This window comes from Geospiza fortis, unplaced genomic scaffold (genome assembly GCF_000277835.1).
Source record: "Geospiza fortis unplaced genomic scaffold, GeoFor_1.0 scaffold330, whole genome shotgun sequence".
NCBI lineage: Eukaryota > Metazoa > Chordata > Aves > Passeriformes > Thraupidae > Geospiza > Geospiza fortis.
In genome coordinates this window covers 2,660,847-2,683,091 of record NW_005054400.1, presented here as the reverse complement: position 1 = coordinate 2,683,091, position 22,245 = coordinate 2,660,847, and the positions used below count along the sequence as shown (strand labels likewise).

General features: G+C 41.3%; 1 protein-coding gene across 1 annotated transcript in view; it reads right to left on the bottom strand.

The window, feature by feature from the left end:
- Window positions 1–22,245, bottom strand: part of AKAP13 (A-kinase anchoring protein 13) — a 72,379-nt gene that overhangs the window by 29,029 nt on the left and 21,105 nt on the right. Inside the window, exons 5-11 of the mRNA XM_031061129.1 lie at window positions 19,758–19,811; window positions 16,266–16,408; window positions 15,036–15,054; window positions 13,855–14,032; window positions 13,175–13,283; window positions 5,230–5,272; window positions 3,421–3,526 (exon numbers count right to left, since the gene is read on the bottom strand). Of these exons, the coding sequence (XP_030916989.1) occupies window positions 3,421–3,526; window positions 5,230–5,272; window positions 13,175–13,283; window positions 13,855–14,032; window positions 15,036–15,054; window positions 16,266–16,408; window positions 19,758–19,811 (652 nt within the window). The remainder of the gene's footprint in view (window positions 1–3,420; window positions 3,527–5,229; window positions 5,273–13,174; window positions 13,284–13,854; window positions 14,033–15,035; window positions 15,055–16,265; window positions 16,409–19,757; window positions 19,812–22,245) is intronic.

Sequence of the window (22,245 nt, the reverse complement as noted above, 5' to 3'; positions counted from 1 at the left end):
GTGTCAAACAGAAAGTCTATTTACTGGCCCCAAATGCTGTTTTGTTCTGCAAATAAGCAAAACTAGGAGTATTACCATATGGAATAATCCTGTCTGAAGCAGAAAAGCTGCCAGAAAAGAAGTCTGCATTGCGTCACATCTCCGCCTCCTCTGAGCCATCAGCTTGGCTCACACCACCCCACAGGAACCTCCACAGCCCCATTTTCCACCCACTGACCTGATCACCTTTAACCATATCCAGCCTGGGAGGATTCAGGAACTAAAACCCTGCAGTTTAGGTCTGGGCTGATGGTACCAAGCTGATGCCTGGAGTTTTGCTCTACTTCCAAGCCTTGTGAAGCTCCAGGAGAAAAGATCACTCTAAGCTCAAGCCAAATCTTGCGATTCTCATGCTGAAAGGAGATTTTGCATCCTATACTTTAAACCTACCTGGAGTTCACCCAGCAATTCTGAAGTCTAATTTTAATTTCATATAAAGATGAACGGCCCCAGGAAAAACAGGAAATCGGTGCACCACTTTCAAAAAGGAAACAGCAAACTCCACACAAGGGAGTTGTGTGCCAGCCACTCCCCTTAAGGACAAGGTCTCACAATGAGATTTTTTTCAGCTTTTTCTTTTTTCCTGCGGCAGTTACCGGAACTTTATTTAAAGAAGGACTGTAGGAACAAGACTATATTTGTGCTGTTGGAGCTGCCAGTGAGATATGGAGCCCAGCTTTGTGGCTGAAGTGATGAGCCAGAGCAGCCACCGCGGCAGGTACGGAGGATCCCACTCCCCAGGAACCACGCAGCTCTTACCTCCCAGTGCTTCAGTCCCACCAGCTTCACGGTTATCTGAGGTACTTCTGAGAATCTATTCCATTTTATGGACATCCTTCCCCTGGGCAGGAGAGCTGCTCCCCACCAGGAGCTGCTCCCCACTAGCCCATGGCGATGCCGGAGGCTGCGGCAGGGCCGGGGACAGGAGGCACAGCACGGAGGAGTTGAGCAAAAAGGGGGAGGGGCAGGACGATTGCTGACTTCCTTAAAGATGATTTTAGCTGTTTTGCTTTCATCTTGCCCTACCATAGCCTCCACTGCTAAAAAAATACAAAACTAAAAACCAAACCCATACAGGCAGAAAAGGATGTGATTAATGTTTTACAAGTCAATATAAGACCACCTTTTTTAAAGGTAGAGGGGAGTAAATCAAACACTGTGATGTTTGGGCTACAGAAAAAGTGAATTTTCACATACCTCAGTGTTGCTATGTAGTACTTCAGCAAACAAAGTGCTGCAGAAGTTGCCCAGACAGAGAGGTTTTGCGTGTTTGAGCTCCTCCTGCTCTGCAGGTCACGTACATTCCCTGTCTCCTAATCCTTTCAAACACTTGCAACTCCTACCATGCACCCTGAAATGCTGCTGCTGGCACAGCACTACCTTATTACTGTGCAAGGCAACCACAAAGAGAAATTACTCATGCTAATTGTAATTTCTCAGAAAGTCTTGACCAAAATGAAAAAAAGAGGGTTTTTTCCTGAACTGACAAAGATAGAGCATGTTTAAGACTTTGCAAATGTGAATCGGGGCACTCTGCTAAAGGCAAGAGATTCACTGATAATCCAAAATAACATGCCAGGCAAGAGTAAATTCATGCCAACTTCTATCAGTATCCCCTCCAGTTAGTGCTCTAAACACCCCTTTATTTTTATCTTTTTTTTTTACGTAACTCTCTATATTTTCCAAAAGGCTCAGATGTGCTTTATTTTACTTAATTTCATCTGAGAGAACTGCATCTCTGAAGGTCAGGAGATAAGTAAAACCAAGCTGGAAAGACATTGAAGCCTCCCTCCCTCCTGACAGCCCAGAAACCAACTTCCTGTTTCAAACTTCTCCTTTCAAGGCTTCTTTTGTTGCTTCTGTTTTTAACTCTTACAGGTTTTTCTCATTTATAATGCTTCTGAGAAATCAGTGTTCCAACGAATTTTTTGGTCAAATTATTTAAATGTACTGGTGGAGCCTTAAAAATGTACATAATGCAAACATTCCACCATGAGCAGACAAGAAATTGTAACTTGAATGATATTTTGGCTTTTATTTAGTAAAAGTATGAGAGTTGCTATGAGCTGCAATTTTTGTAGTGCATGGCTGGCATTTTGGAGCAACTCTTAATCAACATTTTCAGACACAATCATGAAGTTAGTGAAATCAAACTGCACTAAGCAAGTATCTAAAAGCACTGCAGTTATATCTTCTGTCCCAAGCAGATCTCTTACCTCTCTCTCCAGTTCCTGTTTTAGAGATTACTCACATTAAGTGCAAGAACTAATTAATGAGCTTCCATTCCCACTCACAGTCTGTGCAAAATGCTCCTGGACTTCTTACTGGTGTTTGCACAGAGGTTTCTATGTAAACAGACTTACTTTTTCAATACTGCACTTTGCAGCAGGGAAGAGCACTGTCCTAAACCTGCCCAGAAGCAGCTCTGAGCCACTTGTGGCTATCTTGAAAGACAGATCCATAACAAGAATCTGTGTGTCATCACACCTCTCAAGGACCTTCCAACAGTATTTGCCAACACATTAACCACACATCACCTAACGAGACAGTAAAGTGCTCTGAGCTTCTGTCAGACAGATGAATTGAGGGGAGATTCAAGCAAAATATCCAAACCAAGCCAAGAAAATCTCCAAATATATATTAAACTTCAAGGGACAATCTAAAGCAACAACAGCCCATCTGTGTGAATGATTTACCATTAATGTAATTATTTCTGTAATCAATACTGTTCCCAGGAAACTCAGCTGTTGAGCAGGGCTTAACTTTCAGCAAATTAAATTTCAGGGTTTCAAGGATGGAAAAAAGGGAAACATATAAATATTGGCTGTCACTAAAATCATTGTTTGGGCAACTTCTCCTGCAGTGCACAGGAACTTTGTGGCAAAAGTTAAAAAATTATGAGAAGACAAAACAGCCTTCGGCAGCCAGTCCCTTCTTACAGCTCCTGTCCTTGTTTTATTAAAGGTTCTCAGGTTCTGTAAAAATTAGACTCATTAATCACTACAAAGTCCTAAAACGTGCCAGGGCAAAATTTATTCTCTCTGGGGAAATGACTGAAAACACAGACTCATAAAGGCTGGAAGAAACCTTTAAGATCATCCAGTCCAACTGTTGACCCAGCGTTGTCACTGTAACCCAGACCTAGGACCCAGCACTTGGCCTCACTGAGCCTCACAGAGTTGTCCTTGGGCTCAGTTTTGGGGTGCTAAGATTTCTCATGGAGCCAGTTCCTATCACCCCACAGACACTCCTGCCCTTTAAAAACACAAAAAGGAAGGAAGGAAGGAAGAAAGTAAAAAAAAAGAAATTCAGGCAAAGACTTAAACACAGAACTCCTCTGTGCTGCCTATGGGCATTCCACAAATCACAAGAAGCACTTACTTTGCTCTTCTTGCTGCTGGACATTTTATTCCTGAGGTAGCTGAAGGTGCGGCTGACTTTTGTTACACCTTTACCAGCAGAGACACTGCTGCTCTCTTCAGATATGCTAAAATAAAAAAAAGATAAAAGTGGTTTTGGTTTTTTTTTTGTCCTTCCCAAAGCATCTATGGAGAGATTATTTTTAAAGGACAAATGCATTTATTAGCCAATACAGTCTAGGTGCTTCATGGTGCTTTACCAGAGAAGGAAAAGTAAAGACAAAATGCCAATCCACTCATTTTGAGATAAATTTCAAGGATTCCTCATATCTGTTTTGAAGCAGGCCATGCCATAGCACCCTCTGCTGCTCCCTTGTCAAATAACCAGGAATCATTAATGCTGTAAAGAACCATTTCCTTCCAGAGAAAGGCATCTAATGAACTCTGAAAAGGCAGTGAATGTCTTTAACAGAAACCACATTGTCTGCAAAGCCTCCCCTGAGAAATGAGAATACCAATATTAAGTAATAAACCACAATGGTTATGTATATTAATTTAGGAATTTTTAGGATTGCAGATAATTTTTGCCAGCCTTTGCATGCACAAGCTTATGACTTATTCAGCTCTGATAGAAGAATAAGGAAAATATTATTGCATTAAAGGACATAGTCTGTCAATATTAAGTACAACACAAACCAAAAGCAGAACACAAATACTAATTAAGTCAAGGAGGAGAAGACAGCAGAGAATAGAGGTGAAGAGCCTCCCAGTCACAAAATAAAGCCAAGCTGTCAGTGGCACAGAGACCAGACACCCAGTGCCACAAACATCCTTCCTCCAGGAAAGCACCTTGAAAGCCACCACCAAGATTATCTCCTTTGTGCAACTTGCAAGAATGGAAAGGAACATACAAAAACAAGATCATTTTGGCCTTTGTTATAGAGAGACAGAGAGAATTAGCCACGGGCAGAAAGAACTATTTTAGTGTAACATAAACTCAGGGTAAACCAATACCCTGCAATAATGCACAACCAACAAATTTTTAATGCATAATCTGATGTTATTAGCTATGAATAAGCAGCTTTGTAAAGAGATGAGACTTAGACTTTCATAGTCTGTGATCTAACACATTTTTCAGCCTCTAGAGACTGATTTTCACAACTTCTGCTTTCAGCTGAAGTGCCCTGGTACCAGGAAGGCTTTGGGGTGCCCAGGGCAGAGCCCAGTGCAGGAGTGGCCCCCGCAGAGGCAGGGTGTCTCCAGGATACTGCAATACTGCACTGTATATATTGCAATACTGTACTGTATATACTGCAATGCTGTACTGTACATACTGCAATGCTGCACTGTATATACTGCAATGCTGCACTGTACATACTGCAATGCTGCACTGTATATACTGCAATGCTGCACTGTACATACTGCAATGCTGCACTGTATATACTGCAATGCTGCACTGTACATACTGCAATGCTGCACTGTATATACTGCAATGCTGCACTGTACATACTGCAATGCTGCACTGTATATACTGCAATGCTGCACTGTACATACTGCAATGCTGCACTGTATATACTGCAATGCTGCACTGTACATACTGCAATGCTGCACTGTATATACTGCAATGCTGCACTGTACATACTGCAATGCTGCACTGTATATACTGCAATGCTGCACTGTACATACTGCAATGCTGCACTGTATATACTGCAATGCTGCACTGTACATACTGCAATGCTGCACTGTATATACTGCAATGCTGCACTGTACATACTGCAATGCTGCACTGTAAATACTGTAATACTGCACTGTATATACTGCAATACTGTACCTCTGCACTGAGGAGCCCATGGAGCCGCCCAACGACTGCGTACCTGCAAAAGATGGGAGGGGAGGGGGGGACAGGTTAGACTGCAACCTTAGCCCACTGATTCCAAAAACATGGTTTGCATATTGGGATGGTTCAAGAGGAAAGGGAAATGTTTTCTGGAAGTGGGTGTTTAGAACAGGTTTCACGTGCTCAGGATAAAGCTTGTTCCCTGTATCCTTAGCTGCTCTCAAATTAGAGGCTGAGGTGAAAGCCTGTTTAGTATTTTTATCACTCTTCAGCTATTAAGTAAAGACCATGCAACTGTTAAACTTGCTGGTAAATCAGGGTGGCTGAAACAAAACTGCCAATTCAATGACAATAGGTATAAATGAGAATCATTCTGACACAATGCTTTTATTTATACTCCACTAGAAAGGATCTATTGTACAGCACATCCGGGTTTCATGTATGAAACTTTTCTCCTTGATAAAACTGCAGTTCATTTTCCCATCAAAATCCTGAGGCACTTCATAAAGAGTAAGGGAAACAAGGGAAGCCTTATTCTGTTTTCCACGAAACGTTACCAGCCTGGGGCTTCGTCACGAAACACTGCTTGAGGAAAGGCTGAATTTCAACACGAAGCTGAAGCCCTGCCAGAGGCACCAACTCTCTCTCTACCCAAGAAACCTGCTTGCACAATGCATTTGGAGCACATCTGGGAGCTGACACCATTTACCAGAACCACTGAAGAACACTGAAAAACCAGGATGAAATGATCCAGGACAGAGGGCTCTCTCTGAAATAACTGGGCTTGCTAGGACTCAAAAATACCATACAAGCACTGTTTGCAGCCCTATCTGAAGTTCAAGAAGAAGCATGACTGTCACCTTACTATGCTTCTGCATACATACTGCAAGAAAAACAGTATTTTGGCTCAAATTCTCTTAATGCTAAGGGTGAATGCAGAAGAGCTACTTTCCATTAGCAGCCAAGATGGCCTTTTATCCAAATGCAGTAAGAGCATTAGGAAAAACTGTGCATGCAATACTAGGCTTTAAATACGGATTTTCTAACCACTGATTCAACTGCCAACAGAGTCTGAGACAGAAATATAATTTCTTCATATTGAGAAAAACTAAAATACAGGCATACCCTGTTACCTAAACCCTGCTTGGAGAGCTCTGTTAATATTTCCCTTGAAAAATCTTTCACCTCATCAATGATTTATCCCAAATACACCAAAGTTAGTAAAACTGTAATATGTATAAAATGAAGTCTACTATTCAACTTCCAATAGTGATATTATATTTTTATAATATAAAACTATAATATAAAACCTAAGTGCCTACTAGGATCACATAAGTAATTTACAGGCTCCCAAATCCTTGGTTAAAGCTCCAGTAACTCTGGTTCTCATTTCACTTCTAGCTTGCTTTTAATCTGGGTTAGACCTCCTTACTCTTTCCTTTTTTTTCCTAGAAGATTCATCAGTTTGACTGGATTTAAGTATTTCCCAAACCTTTTTGTTTCTTTGCAGTTAACATCAGAAATGTGAACAAACACTGAACGAAGAGCTGCAATAATTTGATATCTGTGACTGCTTTTCACTACCTTGAGAAAATACAATGCATGAGAACTACAGTTATGTATCATTTATCTTTTACTTCAATAGTTGTTTCATCTTAAAAATGGGATATTCTCGGTGCTGGTAGGATCCAGTGAAGAATTAAGGTCTGTTTTATGATTTCATATTTTAGATTACAATATAACATCACACGATCAACACTGCTGCAAGCTGTAAACCCCAGGAAGATAAGCATAGAAAAAGACACATCTCCTCACCTTCTGATTTGTTTCTGAAGTAGAACAGCGGAAGGAAAGCTTATTTTCATAATGTTTTTGTTCCGTGTCATGACCAGAAATAAAACTAAAATCTGAATTTCAGAACCCACAAAAAAACTAAGTTTTTGTTTCAAAAGCCAGAACTCCTGTCTATGCCCAATGAACCTGGGCTAGCAGCCAAAATTTGCTGTATTTATCTGAACACCTTTTAAGCACCACCCACAAAAATTAATTCAAATTGTAGCTGGACCTGAAATAATTAATCAAGATCCATTCTGCAGAAAGCAGTGACTGGACTAGGATGTTGAAACCAGCTTGCAATGCCTTAATGCTGTCAATAATTAAACTTTTGTGGCTCAAGAAATCCAAAGGCTTCATAGTAATTGTCCAGCCATCTGAAATCCATGCCTTAAATATATCACGAGACAAACTTCAACTAATTCTCCATTTTCTAAAGGAAAAGCAAGAATGGAAAGGTTGAAAGTGGTATGAGAAATGAACCCTAAAGATGTGAAAAAAACAAACTGGTCTGAGATTACTCCATGAGAAATGCCCATTGCCAAAGCAGTCTCAGAAAGAGCTGTGGCTAAATCAACCTTTATAAAGTCACCACAGTATCCTCAAATATGTAAAGAAAACAACACCATTGTTTCAGACAATATCTGACATTATCTTAAATGACCATTGTTAACAGGAGCAGTGTTGAAGGAGAGAAGAAAAATACTGGCTACTACAAACATCCTCTAAAACTGTCATACCCTACCATGAATATAAAGTATTGGATGCTTAAAAGAAAAAAAAAATAACCCAAATGCTTAAAAAACAAAACTCACCAAACAAACAAACTCCACCAGAAAGTTTACCTAAAGATATTTTTTACTGTGGGGCACCACATGAATGCAGAGCTGTGTCTTTGCAGTTCACTTTGTGAGGACCATGAATTGTGAGTTTTGTTAAAAGCAGAAGAAAAGGACAGAGAAATAAGAAAGGAGCTTAAATATGGAAGTGGTAATATCACACCTGGGCACAGGACTTTGCTGAAGAAAAGGACAAACCTACAGTGAAGACCAGGAATGGAAAGGAGGAGAATTTAGATATGTACAACGTGGATGGTATGGAGATTGTTATAAATCCAGGAAGCAATCAAAATCTATTGGACTGGGAAGCAATTTCCCCCATCCCAGTAAGGACACAAGGAATGTGTCTGGTTTATTTCAACAGTCTAATAAAACATGCTTAAGAAATAGGAAGCATTTTGAATAATCTTTGGTTTTTAAAAAAAACAAGAGGAGTCTAAATTACTTTAATTCAATCTTCTGCCTTAGTTGGGCTGCTTTTAGCAATGGAGTTTGCAGGAGAAAAAAAAGCTGCCAGAGAACCCTCACCTGTTTACCACTGAACTAATTTGATAACAATATCAGGACCTAGATATGAACACCTTGAGGATTTAAGGTCTTTGACTGCAATTTATGCTTTTTGTATAGTCAGGGAACTGTGAAGTTGCTGTGAAGAATTTTCAGAATTTAATAATCAGGGCTTCTGTCCTCTACTTCTCTTTCACTGAGCAATGCACTCACTGTCACCTGTGGAGGGCAAGGATGTACCTCTTCTGCTAACTCCATGCCCTGCAACAAGCTCAAGGCAAATATTTTGATTTTAGTAAAAAGGTAAAGATCATTTTGCTGCTCAGAGTGGCAGGTGATGATATCTGCCACATGGATACAGACTAAAACTAACCAGATAAGATGTGATGGTGCTGATGTAGAAGATTCTTTGGCTAATAATCCTTTTAATTCTGCCATTAGTTAGTATTCAGATCCAGGACTAAGATAATGCTGTTAGACATCATGCAATGGAAAGGGGATTTCAATGTTTGCAAGGTGAAATTCCAGTGTCTGAAGCAGAAAACCAGATTTCCCTGTGCTTCCACCCATTATGGCTGCATTGCACAGAAAATGATTACTTACTATCCAACTCCTCCTCCTCATCACTGGAAGAAGAGCCAATAGAAAAGAGAGTTTTAGACTTAGGAATGAGTGGAGAGATGCTGAAGGAGAAGGAGATTCGTCTCGATGGTCGAGTCCGGCCCTGGGCTGAGAAGTGGGTTAACAGCAGACATTAGAGCATGCTTGAAAATGCATTTAATAATAAAAAGGAGAGGAAAGCAGCCAAAGCAAACTAAAAGCAAAGCAAAGGAAAAGTCTGCAAAGCAGCTGGCTCCAGAAAGGCACAAGAAACAAAGAACTGAGAATGTGCAAATTCCAGAGGGTGCAGGTTTCAGAGGGCACAGGTCTCACTGCATGCACAGCTCGAGGCTCCAGTCTCTCCCTATTTTTGCTGACATTTTTTTTAGGACCTCTTAGTGAAGAACTATAGGCAGTTATCTTTCCAAACAGAATACCAACAACAAAATGGATCTGTGGACAAAGGGCATCAGATCAGCTTCAGTGAAAGAACTGTCACGGAGTCAAACGAGAACAACTCAAGATACCTGTTTGAAGATGCTTTCTGCAGTTAAATGATACAGCAAAGCTACCAAATATTAGCAAGGACAATTTCTCTGAAGTGGTGACTTTATCTGCCTGGAGAGGTCCTTGCCACTTCTATGTCTAAAAAAAATCAACAATGTTGATAATGTTATGCCCTTCAAAATTTCCAAAAGTAAAAAGGAGACACTTAAACTTCCCTTCTCTTCTTCCACAACAAAACAGAAAAAACAAGCATCTCTTCTGCTTTATTTTAAAATTTAGGAGTACTTAAAGAAACAGCCTAAACATGAGAAAAGCCCCACTACATCTTCTTCTGCCCTTGCTTGGAAGATGCCTACCAAACATAGTGCCTAACTCAGCAATTAGTCTGCTAATATGGGATATCAGATATCCCATCATTTATTTTTAAGAGCAGCCCTTGCATAGCAGCAGCTTCCCAACAATTCTTTCTAAGTACATGGTCTATGAAAAGAAAATTAGCAGCCAGCTAGCCATTCTTCACTGAAACTGGATTCCCAAAGCCCTATTTCCCAAACCTTCTCTTCATACAAGCACAGGCGGAAACCTCTGGGCTGTGAGCTGATTGTTGGACACCCACTGCTCACATGGTACATCTGTGTGTCCTCAGGAAAGGTGACTGGGACAGGGCTGAGGAACCCCTGTCCCTGGGACAGGCCTGACCCGAGGGTCCTACTAAAGCACCTATATTAAACATCTCCAGCACAGGTATTCAGGTGCTTTTAAGTCATTCCATGGACACATCAATTCACTTGTAGAACAGGGAAAACAGGCTAAAGACTTCATCAGTGCTAATCTTCCAAGAGAAAGACAAAGCAATTATTTCTCTCTTTGAATAAAACATGGCCTTTCAGCCAGTACAAGGAGGGTTTTTTGCATGGCTGGTGTCATACATCAAAACTGAATTCAGAATATAAAAATACTGTCCAAGGAATAGCCAATGCTACAAAAGCAATGCAGAACAAATGCCCCATAACACTTCCTCCAGCCATTAGTCACAAATGCCAACTGTCTACAGGCAATTTGACTAAAATGTGCACAGTAAAGGCATTTAAATGGAAGAATTCTTGGGAAAACCCATGCATTAGTTTTGTTTAGACTGCCTTTTGAAGGAGTTGTTCTAGTGTTCCAGACCTGAAGAACACAATTAGGCAATACAACTTTTTCTTCTGTAGTCTACTGTCTATTTAGACTAAAAGTCAAGATGAACAATAATACTTTACTGTAAATTGAACCACCTTTGCCAGCACAGTCCAACTTCCATTTCAGTGGTTTTATTTATAGCAATTCCTGGCTTTATAACAGTGCTCCACACTGGAAATTTGCTATTCCAACCCCAAAAGCATTCTTCCGAGCACTCCAGCCAACAGCTCTTGTGACCTCCCTCTATAAAATGCTGAAGGATTAACATTGTGAATGGCCACATCAGCTCTTGGAACATCTGACACATCAGACACAGTGTGGGCTAGGAACTTGGTCCTGGAAATTGCTCCTGCCTCAGCACATATGACAATAAACAGTAAAATAATAGAAAACCCTCCATATGTTTATTAATCTGGATTTAGTTTTTGAAGTTCTTGAGCACAGCATGTTGCTTTCTTCCCATTCAGACACATTTGGAGGGATCACAGGGTCTTTTTTTTTTTTAACACCTACCACAAAATTATGCAAGTGGAACAAAGAACTGAATTTGTCCTAGAATTCACTTCCATATAATTCTTGCAAAACTCTTAAGGGTCCTGCTGGAAAAACATGAACATCAAACCCAGGTGACACAAGGGAGTTTATACACCAAGACCTCCTTGTAAGAGGCACCGAACTGTCCTACAGTCACAATTCAAACATCATTGTTCCTCTTTCAAAGCTGTATAATAAAAGCAGAATAACAGAATGGTTTGGGTTGGAAGGGACCTTAAAACTCATCCAGTTCCAGCCCTCTGCCATGGGCAGGGACACCTTCTTCTAGAGCAGGTATCAAGCCTTATCCAACTTGGCCTTGAACACTTCCAGGGATGGGGCAGTCACAACTCTTCTGGATGATTTACTCAAGTTTCTGTAGTCAGGAAGGTGTCAGGATTGGGAAAAAAAATCCATGAGCTAAATTTTCCAAGTTATTCTTTTTGGATGCTTGCATCAACCCCTCAAGTGCTCTGATTTTCAAAAACCACCTTCCTATAAAAATGTCACAAATTAATGACTGAGCAAATAAAGCTCAGAGGAATGTTAGTCATGTTTTCATTCAGTGTCCCAAAGCCACAGACATCTGCCTCAAATCAGAAGACTAACCCTGTTACTTTGCCCACAGCCCCTCTGGAGAGGTTACTACATGTTCTCTTTTCCTTCTCTCTCCAGGGACCAGGGTGGCCAGGCTGGCTCTAGAAGGAGATGGGATAATCAAGCCTCCATGGCATTTTTAACACCAGGTCACAGGACATTTTAACAGCCTTGGCCATCCAGGCTCCCTCAGCCACCAACAGCTCATTTCTGGGGAGCCAGCCAAGTTTTTTGGTGTATGGTTAGAGGCTGGGTGCAATGCCAAGAAATTGGTTGCCTCAAAAAACAACAATAAAGACCTTCAGCCCAAGGAGGGAAGAGGCAGTGCCACCACACAGGGAAGGATCTGGTCTCTTCACAGGACAGAGCTGCCCCATTTTGGCTACTGCTGCTGGGGGACACATCTGTCAGGCCACATCCTTATTAATAATGGAATTATCATGCTGAAGAATTAAAAACCATTTCCTACAAAGCACAATCCCTTTGAGCTTCCTCCAGCGAGCCTCCTCCATCAATAAAACACTTTTCCTAAAGCACCTTGTTGTCCTTTGCAAGGGAGAATCACGTTAATAAAGAGGAAAGATCAGACACCATCACTAATTGACACGAGCTAAAATGTCAATAGGGTTTCTGGCTGGCAATTAATAAAATGAAAACGTGTAATACATCCAAAGCACATCCAGCTGCAGCCTTCTGAATGACTTTTTCAGCTGAAAGAATCAATTCAGCTAAGTTGCAAAATTAAGTGCTTGTTATCGCTTCAATTAAGCTAAACTGGAAAATTTTATAGAATCATCTTTTATTATTTTCTCCAGGAATAAGATTCAATAAATTACACCCAACTGCTCCAAAATATTTAACTCAGAATGAATAGCAACAAATTCCTCCAAGGAGATCAAGACATAGATTCTCAAGTTCCCATATATCAGCTTTAAAAAAAATCTAGATGCAGGGAAGAAAGATCTCAAGTGGAATTTACCTGACATCAAAGGAAGAAACTCTGAAAGGTGAAAGGATGCAAAATTAGATACTTTTTTTTTTTTTTCAGTTAGCAAACTCAATAAATCATAGTTTTCATACCAGTAGTCTAATTTAGAAAGAAAAAAGCATCCCACACAAAGGAAATCTAACAGGAAGAAAACAGCAGGGATACACTGGGAAGAACAAAACTAAACTGAATGAGTTCTGCCTTTCCACCCACAATTCCATGCAGCAGTGAAACATGTACTTCATGTAATAAAGGAAGCAGGAGCGGGCAGTAGCACATTTTGCCTTGGGAAGGAAGCAAGATATACCCAATTATACAGATGACAGAGTGGATAAGGGAAAACTGGATTACTCACTGTCAAGCACTGGTTTGCTAATCGACATTAGAGACATGGATTTGGTCAGTGGAGATGAAGCAGCAGAAGTGCAGAAGTTAAATCCTTGTGGCTGTGATGCCTGATGCACCTGCAGAACAGGACAGAACCACACTGAGTATGTCAGGAATGACAGAACCATCCCAGCTTCAGAGCTCAGTTCAGGGCTCATGTTTATTGCAACTCTCACTTTGAAACAGTGAAACAGTGCACAGGTGAAATGCAACATTTTGTTCTGCCTTTTAAGTGTCAGACAACTAATTGTGCAACACAGAGACTATGCGTGCTTGATTTTCTTGCAAGACACTAAAAAGCAGATATTGTTAAAACTCTCTGATGGCCATGGAAATTACTGTTGTGACTCCAATTCCTCAGCAGAACTAGGCTGTGGTTCAATAAGACAAAAAATTCACCTGATTCTTAGCAGTTTGTTCCCCAAAAATGCCATTCCTCTAAGCAAGAGAAGACACAAGAGTTGCGCTGCCCCAAAGACAAAGTAGAAAATTTAAAATAGATGGAGATTCCTCCACGTTAAAGATGGAAGATTTTTAATATTATGTATATGTACATATAAGGTGGAAGCCTTTGTGAGACTATCACTTGGGAAAATGACTTCAAAAATGTTGATGTAGCCTTTCCCAACAATAGTTGGTCAGCTTTACCTGGTGGTTGTAGTCTCTGATTTCTCCTTGCTCGAGCTCCTCGGTGAGCAGGACCAGGGACTGATTGCTGGCAAGTGGACTCCTCCTGAGGTCTTTGGAGCTCAGAGAAGAAGCCTCCAGGTTTGTAGAGGGCTTCTTGTTGTCACCAGAGTCTCCAGCAAGGCCTTCTAGGCTGTAACTAAAGAGAAAGCACAGAGGTCAGGTGCTGCCAAAGTCTCAGGGACCAGGTCTTTCAGCACAGAGCACCTGCAAACACAAAACACAGAGCAGGCACTGAAGTGTGTAGGCAAAGGCAGGTGTTATTCCTCAGCAGGTTCTTTTTTTCTTTAGAGCAAACAGCAACATCTTTGTGCTGCTAATGAGACATAAAGGTTTGTTGTTCATTGCTTGAACAACCATTGAAACTCCTGGTCAATCGCCTTTCCTACTGTTTTTTTACTATTTTTGAGTGGTGCACAGGAAAATCCAGAAACACCCCTTCTAAAGATTTTGGCATTTCCATATATTCTCTTTGATAGCTTTTTATAAGGCTCTCCCTTGGAATAAAGCCACCCAAATCAAACTACCAGGTGCTGCCTGTCCTGGACCAATACCCCTCCCAGCTGCTGTAGCTCTCCACTCTGCACCCACATCCTCTGAATCTATTTTAAATCCTGACACTGCACAGTTTTGGCACTAATAATGTCATTTATGCTGCCAAAGGTGGTTTCTCTTTTACCCATGCTGTGGTTTTGTTTTTAAATTCAATAAATGTTGTTTCCATCACCCAATCAATTTTATTCTATCATCTACTGAGGGAGCTAGGTCTTGCCCAGCAGAGCTGGGCAATAACTCAAAGCTAAATAAATTACTAAACTTTTGCTTGCAGAACTGTTAGAAATAAAACATCTGGCCAAACTCTGTAGAGACAGGTGCTGATAGACAAGTGACACTCTCTCACCTATACAAAACACATCCTGTCTCACATGGACCTATTTGATCTGATAAATCTTGCTCTAATATTCTGCTTCTGATCTTCTTGTTCCTCGTGCCCAAGCATCAACAAACCACTGAAATGCCAGTGTGGGTTCACTGGGTGAAGCTTTGCAGATTCCCCTCCCAGGACAGGAGCACAGAGCCATGGCCAATGTTTGATTTGATACTCACTAAGTGCCAGCCCTACCCTGGATTTATATCCCAACCTGAGGCTAATCATGATGTCTGTGGTGAGCAAGCTGACATGAAACACATGAAAAAGAAAACATACTACAGGCTGTACAGATGATTTAAACAACCAAAGGAGCTTTAAATTCAGGTAGACTTGCATAGCAATGATTAATGTTCTGCAGTCCCTTAGAAGCATTACACGGCTCATAAATATGCATCTTGAAAGCAAAAACTGCAATAAACCATGAATAAGAAGATTTAGTAATTTAAAAAACCTTTTTTTTCATGGTAATTAATGAGAAAATAAAGACTGGTTGAAGCATTTATAATTTAATCTGCTTTAGGAAGATTGTGACTCATCAATATGTATCAACAGCAGGCATTTAAAAATTTATTCTCAAACACCTGTAGGTAGAAATCAGTCCCATTTCTACTGATTATTTAGGATGGAAGAATATATCTTCTTTACATTCCAAGGTGGCAACAACGATGCTACACAGCAGAGAAAAAAAAATAATCATGTACTTGTGACAAAGCTAGCTAAAACCTGCAAATATTAGCCCATAAAATGGTTATCAGTGATACTGGTCTATAATTTGCTGATTGGCATATACATACACCAAACATAATTAACTGTCCATGAAGGGCAGGTTTCCTTTTCAATATCCACTCTTCAGAGAAAAGAGTTTTAGTAGCTCTACTCACAACCAGCAAAAACTGCTAGAGAAAAGCTATAAAGCCATAAAATCAGGGGGACTGGCTTCCAAACAATATTGGGTAAAGAAGTGACCTGCAAACACCAATCTCCCAGTGCTGGGACTTTCTACAGAAGATGCAAACTTTAAGAGTCTGGGAAATTTTCATCTGTGGTGATCAGATTGGTTTTTTTCAGGGAAGGTTTTACACAATTAGTCTCCTTGAAGAAAAGCCTAGGTCTTTCAATTTACAGAGAGCAAGTCTGTGTGAACTTAAATCCTTTATGAGACTGATCTGGTACAGAGAAGAGCTGAATCATATTTAATCTTGCTTTGATTCTTTGCTGCTGTCACAATTATCATTCTGATCACTGCTGCAGAAAAAAACACGGCTCGAAGTCATCACGGAACAGAGCAGCTCAACCCAAGAGTGCAGCTTCTTTACTGCCAGAGGCCAGTGGAAAGCAGCCACCACCTCCACCTGCAGCCCAGCCCTGAGGCTCCACTCCCAAGAGTAATTGCTGAAAAAGCAGACCAAGCAAACAAACACGTGCACGCTTCAGCCAGAGCAGCAGTGGAGAATGCACGAGAAGCTGACGACAGGGTGTTTGCAGAGCTCCTGTGCTGCTGCACATTTATTCATACCATACCTTCTACAAGTAAAGTCAGGACCCATGGCAATGTACTGTACGCCTGAGGGACACCAGCTCAAACTAGGAACAGCAAAAGAGGCAAAGAAAGGAAAAGGGCAGTGATTATCGGGTTGTTATGGAACATGGGGAATGCTAAAAGACTCTCACTCTCACATACCTTAGAAAAAAAAAACCCAACAAACTCAGAAATGATGCAGTAGCACACGTCTGGTTGAACAAACACACCACAGTGCCCCAAATGCCCGAGGTTACCACTGAACAGGGAGCAGGACAGCTCACGCTTCCCCAAACTGACCCCATCAGTGAGTAGACAATGTACTGGGAAAAGTACTGCTTGTGGGGAGGGAGGTTTTTGGGAAAAACAAGGCTAAAACATACCAAAGCCAATTTGCAAGTGATCACACACAGCCATTGTGTTAGTAATTATTAGTATTTTCCTGGGAACTCTCATTCTCAAATCAGAAAAAGAATCCCTTACAGATATTTCATAGTGTAACTCCCCTCCATAGAAATATTAATAACCTCAGGCTAGGCTTGGAAAAATAAGGAGAAAGACACATTCATAAATGCTGCACAGTCTTTCCAGTCAGTGAAAGAGGCTGGAAGAAAAAAACAAGCTAATCTTACCATTGACTTGGGATTAAATGAAGAGTGGTACTAACTAAAAAACCTTTCAGCTCCCATTTCCCAAAATAGTCCCAAAGTTGCATCATGAAAGACATAAGAAATGCAAATGCAGAATGCAAATATTTTGGTTGTTATTTGAGACTGCTTTTGTTATTTTTTCTCTGTTAACTCATGGCCCAATTGCAGGTTTTGCAGAAACAGAGAAATCCATCTTCTAATCAGCTATGACATTCATATGATCCCTAATTCCTGAAAAAGCTGTTCAGGACGCATTCATTGTCTGAAGGGAATTTTGCATAAGCACAAGTCCTGCTCCCAGGTCCTGGTCTGAGATCCATGCAAGGAGCCAGAACATGCTTTGCTCCATGACAGGAGCCTGTGAAAAGGGCAGAACAAATTTAAGCCTTCCTGAACAAGGAACTGTGAGTGCCAGAAGCCTCTGAGGGCACAGATGAAGATTTAAACCCACTGAATGCATCATGTCATGCCATCTCATGTTGTTTCCACACACACTGCAACACTGGAAACGTTCTGGAAGGGTTTGACAATTGGAAACATTCTGGTTGGGCGTTCAATGGCAGAGTTCAGATAATTGCTGCCTGGTTTATAAAGGATATTAACCGGGCGAGGACACACCCAAAAGGTGTGCTCCACCTGGAGCTCTCAGCACAATACTATAAACATTCTTCATGAAAACATTCCTTCCCATAACATGCCAGTATTTCCAAGTACTTCATCATCCTCACCCACTTCAACCACAATGGCAGATGTTTAAGTATTGGTGGGGGATGGCAGGGACTAAAATACTTGTGTGAAATCATAGAGGAACCAAGTCCAGGCCACAGGAAATCCACTTCCATCACACACAACCTGCACTCAGGCCTGGGTTCAGCCTCCCAGAGGGTCACTCAGACCTGCTCAGGGGGAGCAGAGAAAGCATCCCAAGGAAGGTGTCACACATGATTCCCCAGGCCATCTGCTTGTGGCCACAAGAGCACTGAGCTTGGGGGACCCTTTGAGATATCCTGATGTCACCTTGCTTTTCAAAGCCACTCATTTTAGTGCGGTCCCTCTTCAATCGAAGGAAAGAAGATTCTCCACATTAATCATGCAATGTTTACACTATAAAAGATGCTTCTATTCCTGACCACAGCCATGTTATGGAGATGATCCCAAATGCTAAAACTGCAGGGGAGGGAAGTAGAAAAGTAGAGGGAGGGAAGAAGAGGAGCCCTGCATATGGAGGAGGAAGCCTGGAAGTGTTGAGATCTCAGAGAAGGAAGGAAGGAAGGGGATCTGTTGGCAAAGGCTGTGGAAAGCACTCTCACAGAACCACAGTCCTGCGGGGGAGCCACCCACAGCCTGTTGGCAACACCCTAAAATCCTAAAAAGATCAATGCACAGCATGCAAAACTCCTTCACAGAAGACAGCTTGGGGAGGAGGAGGAGGAGCGTTTATCTACACCAGCCTTGTGGGAGGGCATGAACAGCTGGAATCAGTTTCGGGCTCCTGCTCTGCAAGTGGGGTTAGAGAGGATGATTCCAAAATGGTTTAGAGACCAGAAAAAGTGAGAAAGTGTTTATGAAAGGATTATCATACATTTCAGATATGACCAGGTATTCTAGACATTTTCTTTATTCTACATGCAAGCTCAGTGTTTCAGATATTTTGACTCTAAATAATAACATAGCTCCTACAGAGAAGACTTAAGAGAATACTGATAAAAATAGGATCATTTGCATGAGCTGAGAAGACAAGCACTGCACTGCTTCCTGCAGTGGTGCAAATGAAGCGGCTTCCTAGAAATAAAAAAACATGTTCCTCCTTGTGCCTTTTTTAAAAAAAATTCTTTTTTAAGAATGTTTTTTTGAACTGTACAGCGCTGCTGGGGCTCATTGATGCTGATGCATGGTGAGGCACAGTGATTTTTTTGGTAACATTCTTTTCACAAGTGGGAATGTGGTAGCTTGTTTACACACACAACACCCTATCCATATTTCAGCTGAAGCGAAATCCCAAATTAACCTGGCACAGGAGAGGAGGTAGCAGGCTATGGGAAGTGAGACAAGCTTGAACCACTGAAGGACAGAAGTTCAACTTCTCTTTTTTCTTAAGCCTAAAATGTCTATGTGTGGACAGCCCACACCTGCTGTGTCAAAAATTAAGTATCCTCTTCTATATGCTAACAGTCAATGCAAAGCTAACGTGAGTGGAACTGTGTATCTGTGGGATGGATGAGAAACTGAAAGTTTTTTAGAGAGGAAAAACACATGGAAGCAAAGAGAAAAACACACCTTATTTTCTATTTTTTAGAAAGATGGTTATAAAAACCATCAAAAGAGCAAAATTAAAGCCATTTAATTCAACCAGCTGCAGACCTGCAGAGTGCTCTCCAACTCTGAGACCATGTCTGACCCAGCTGCCCCTCCTGCAAGTCTTGCCAGGAGTCTCTGATATGCTTTAAATCCAAATCACACACATGCTCCCAGGTAAACCACTATCTTCACCAACTCCAAATCTTAAATATGGCAACGGCCAACAAAATAATATCTGAGATTTCTCTTCATTATTAACATAATATCCTGGAGAAAACAGCTCAAGCATGGGCTCTGTGGGGCACAAAACCTGCCCTGGGTCAGACTGGAGAGAGAAAGCAGCCAGGCAGGATGCACAGCTCCAATGCCAACACTTCCAGAGGTACTACAGGTTTACTAACATGAGAAGATGGAGTTAGTAGACATTCAAACACAAAACAGTTAGTCACATTAGTTGGCTTTGTACCTTCTCCTATGAATGGGAGGCTTCTTTATACCATCCCCCAGAATTCGCATTGAACTGAAAATGAATCATGGAGAATGGTCAGCAGTTTGAATGAAAAAAAATTAACAAATGGCAGCTAAAGGAATAACATCCCCAACACACAAACAGAGGGAATGCACATACAGGGAAAACACAAAATGGAATATGAAAAGACGTAATGAGTCTCTGTGTTTCTACAAATATATCTGGGGTTTGGTTGGTTTTATTTTGTACAGAAAGAAGGCTGCACAGGTACTGACCATGTTGCAACTTTGCTGCTGCCAAAGCCAGGTCAGTTTAAAGTTTAGATAAGGCCAAACACTTTGACAGAAGCTGTTAGCAATAGTGATTAACAGCAGCTCCAGTTCTGCAGTGCTTAATCCATCAGTGAAACATGAGGGTGTTTCTTTTCCCAGCCTGGACGTTTAACACACACTGCAGCTTTGTTGAAAGACAGACATTTCAAATCTGCTATGAATGTCAGGAATTAACTGAAGGATGAACATCCTTTTGTGCAGCCTTGTTGGTTTTCTTTGTATTTTTAATAGCAAAATGCAGACACGAGGATTATCTGTGAAGTGCATTTGAGGAGAGATGGGAAGTGAAGGGTAACTGAGCATCTTTTCACATTTTCATTTAAGACTATTATTTTTTCCTAATCTTTTCTGTGAACAAACTTTTATGCTCATCCCTTTTACAAACAGAAAACACATAACAGTGGGAAAGATCAAATTCTACGAAAAGTTGATTTTTTTTTCTGTAGGCTTTTTGGGTCCTCTATCTAAACTTGACTTAGCTATCTTTGTCATCAATGTCTGGACCATTTTTGGTGTGGACAGGGGCTGCAAGTCGTTGCTGGGGCAGGAAGCACCTCTCAGAGCTCAGCTGATGGTGCACCCTGTCACCCCATTCCTCCTCCTGGCTGCACAGCCCAGCTCTGATCCCTGGGCTGGTTCTGGTGGCAATTACACTTTATTTGGCTATTTTTCTCCTCATTTAGTGAGGGCAAGCTGCTCACCTACAGAGCAGAGAAGTGCCATGGGTGCCCACAGGAGGGGAGGGAGCACAAAGGGTGGTGGGAGCAGCACAGATCCAGCCCATCAGCAGGACAAACCTCAACCAAGGCTTGTGCTCAGTGTTACTCCACTTCAAAGGTTTGCAAAAGTCAAGTTGCAATAAGGACTTTTCCCCTTCTACTGGAAAAGCATCTGCTTCATGTGAAATAAATGAATAAGCAAACAATCCAAATTTAACTGATTTGAGTGAAAGTCACTTGTTAGCACTTCCCCTCCTCAGTATTTGTTGTTTCTCACTAAGCAACGAGATTCTCAACATCACAACAGCCACATATGAAAAGAACAAAGAAAAGAACAAAACAACACAGCAAATAATCCAAATTCCTTTCTAAAAGAAGCATAAAAACAAACATGAATCTAATCAGCACCACAGACCCACCCAGCTTTTCTTTTTTAATTACCCTACATGACAGCTATCCTTATGTAGCTGCAGCTGAATGTGAGAACATATGAGAAGAATTACTGTTCCTTTAACTCAGATTTTCTTACACTTACAATGAATGTATTTTCCCATATCAGAAACAGCCTCCAAAGTGGGATGCAGGAGAATTTAACCCCATCTGTTCAATGTTAGCAGTGACTGCCAGTTTTGCAGTTTATTACCCCCAGAAATCCTAATGCATCAGACCCTACACTTAAAAATAAATCTCTCGAAATGAGTTTATGAGCTTATGGACTCATTCTGTCATAAACATGAAGGTATGCTGACTCTTTTGTTGTTTTCAAAAATTGATGGGGATTTCTTAACTTATTTAAATACTACCTGGGGACCAGGAATGAAGCCCAAAAAAGGCGACAGTGTTAAAACAACAACAACAAAAATCTTTCACTATATGTTACTTAGAAAATCCTGAATGGTTTTCAACATTGACTTTAAAACCTGAAGGTGGTATTTCTTTAGTGATAGCCACAGCTGCTGTGTGTAAAGGATGCATACATTCCTGATGGGAGGCTGCTGCCTCTCCCTGGATTATCCAAAGGGGTCAGAATTTTCAGGAACCCGTTGTGAGTGGTGAGTTTTAATTTAATGCCATCCAGCCCCACATGCAATGGCTCTGTTTCTGTTAACAGCAGAACATTTGCCATGAGGACACAAACAGGCAGCCAGAGAGTGGCACTGCCCTGCACACCTGGGCCCGCAGCTGTAGGGAGGATATGGCACCCTGACCCTGCTAAAGCAACTGGCTGGTCTGAGAGCATTAAAGCATATTAAAAACACTGGCCAAACCTCCACTGGGCTCAGAATACACAGGGCTTGGCCCCAAGCACCCCACAGCCCAAATGCTGAACAGTGCAGGGCATGGCAGGGAACCTCACACCAATTACTACTTTTTGGTGTGCATCTTCCTTTATTTCATCTCCTTCCCCACTGAAATAGGGGACTGAGCAATTTT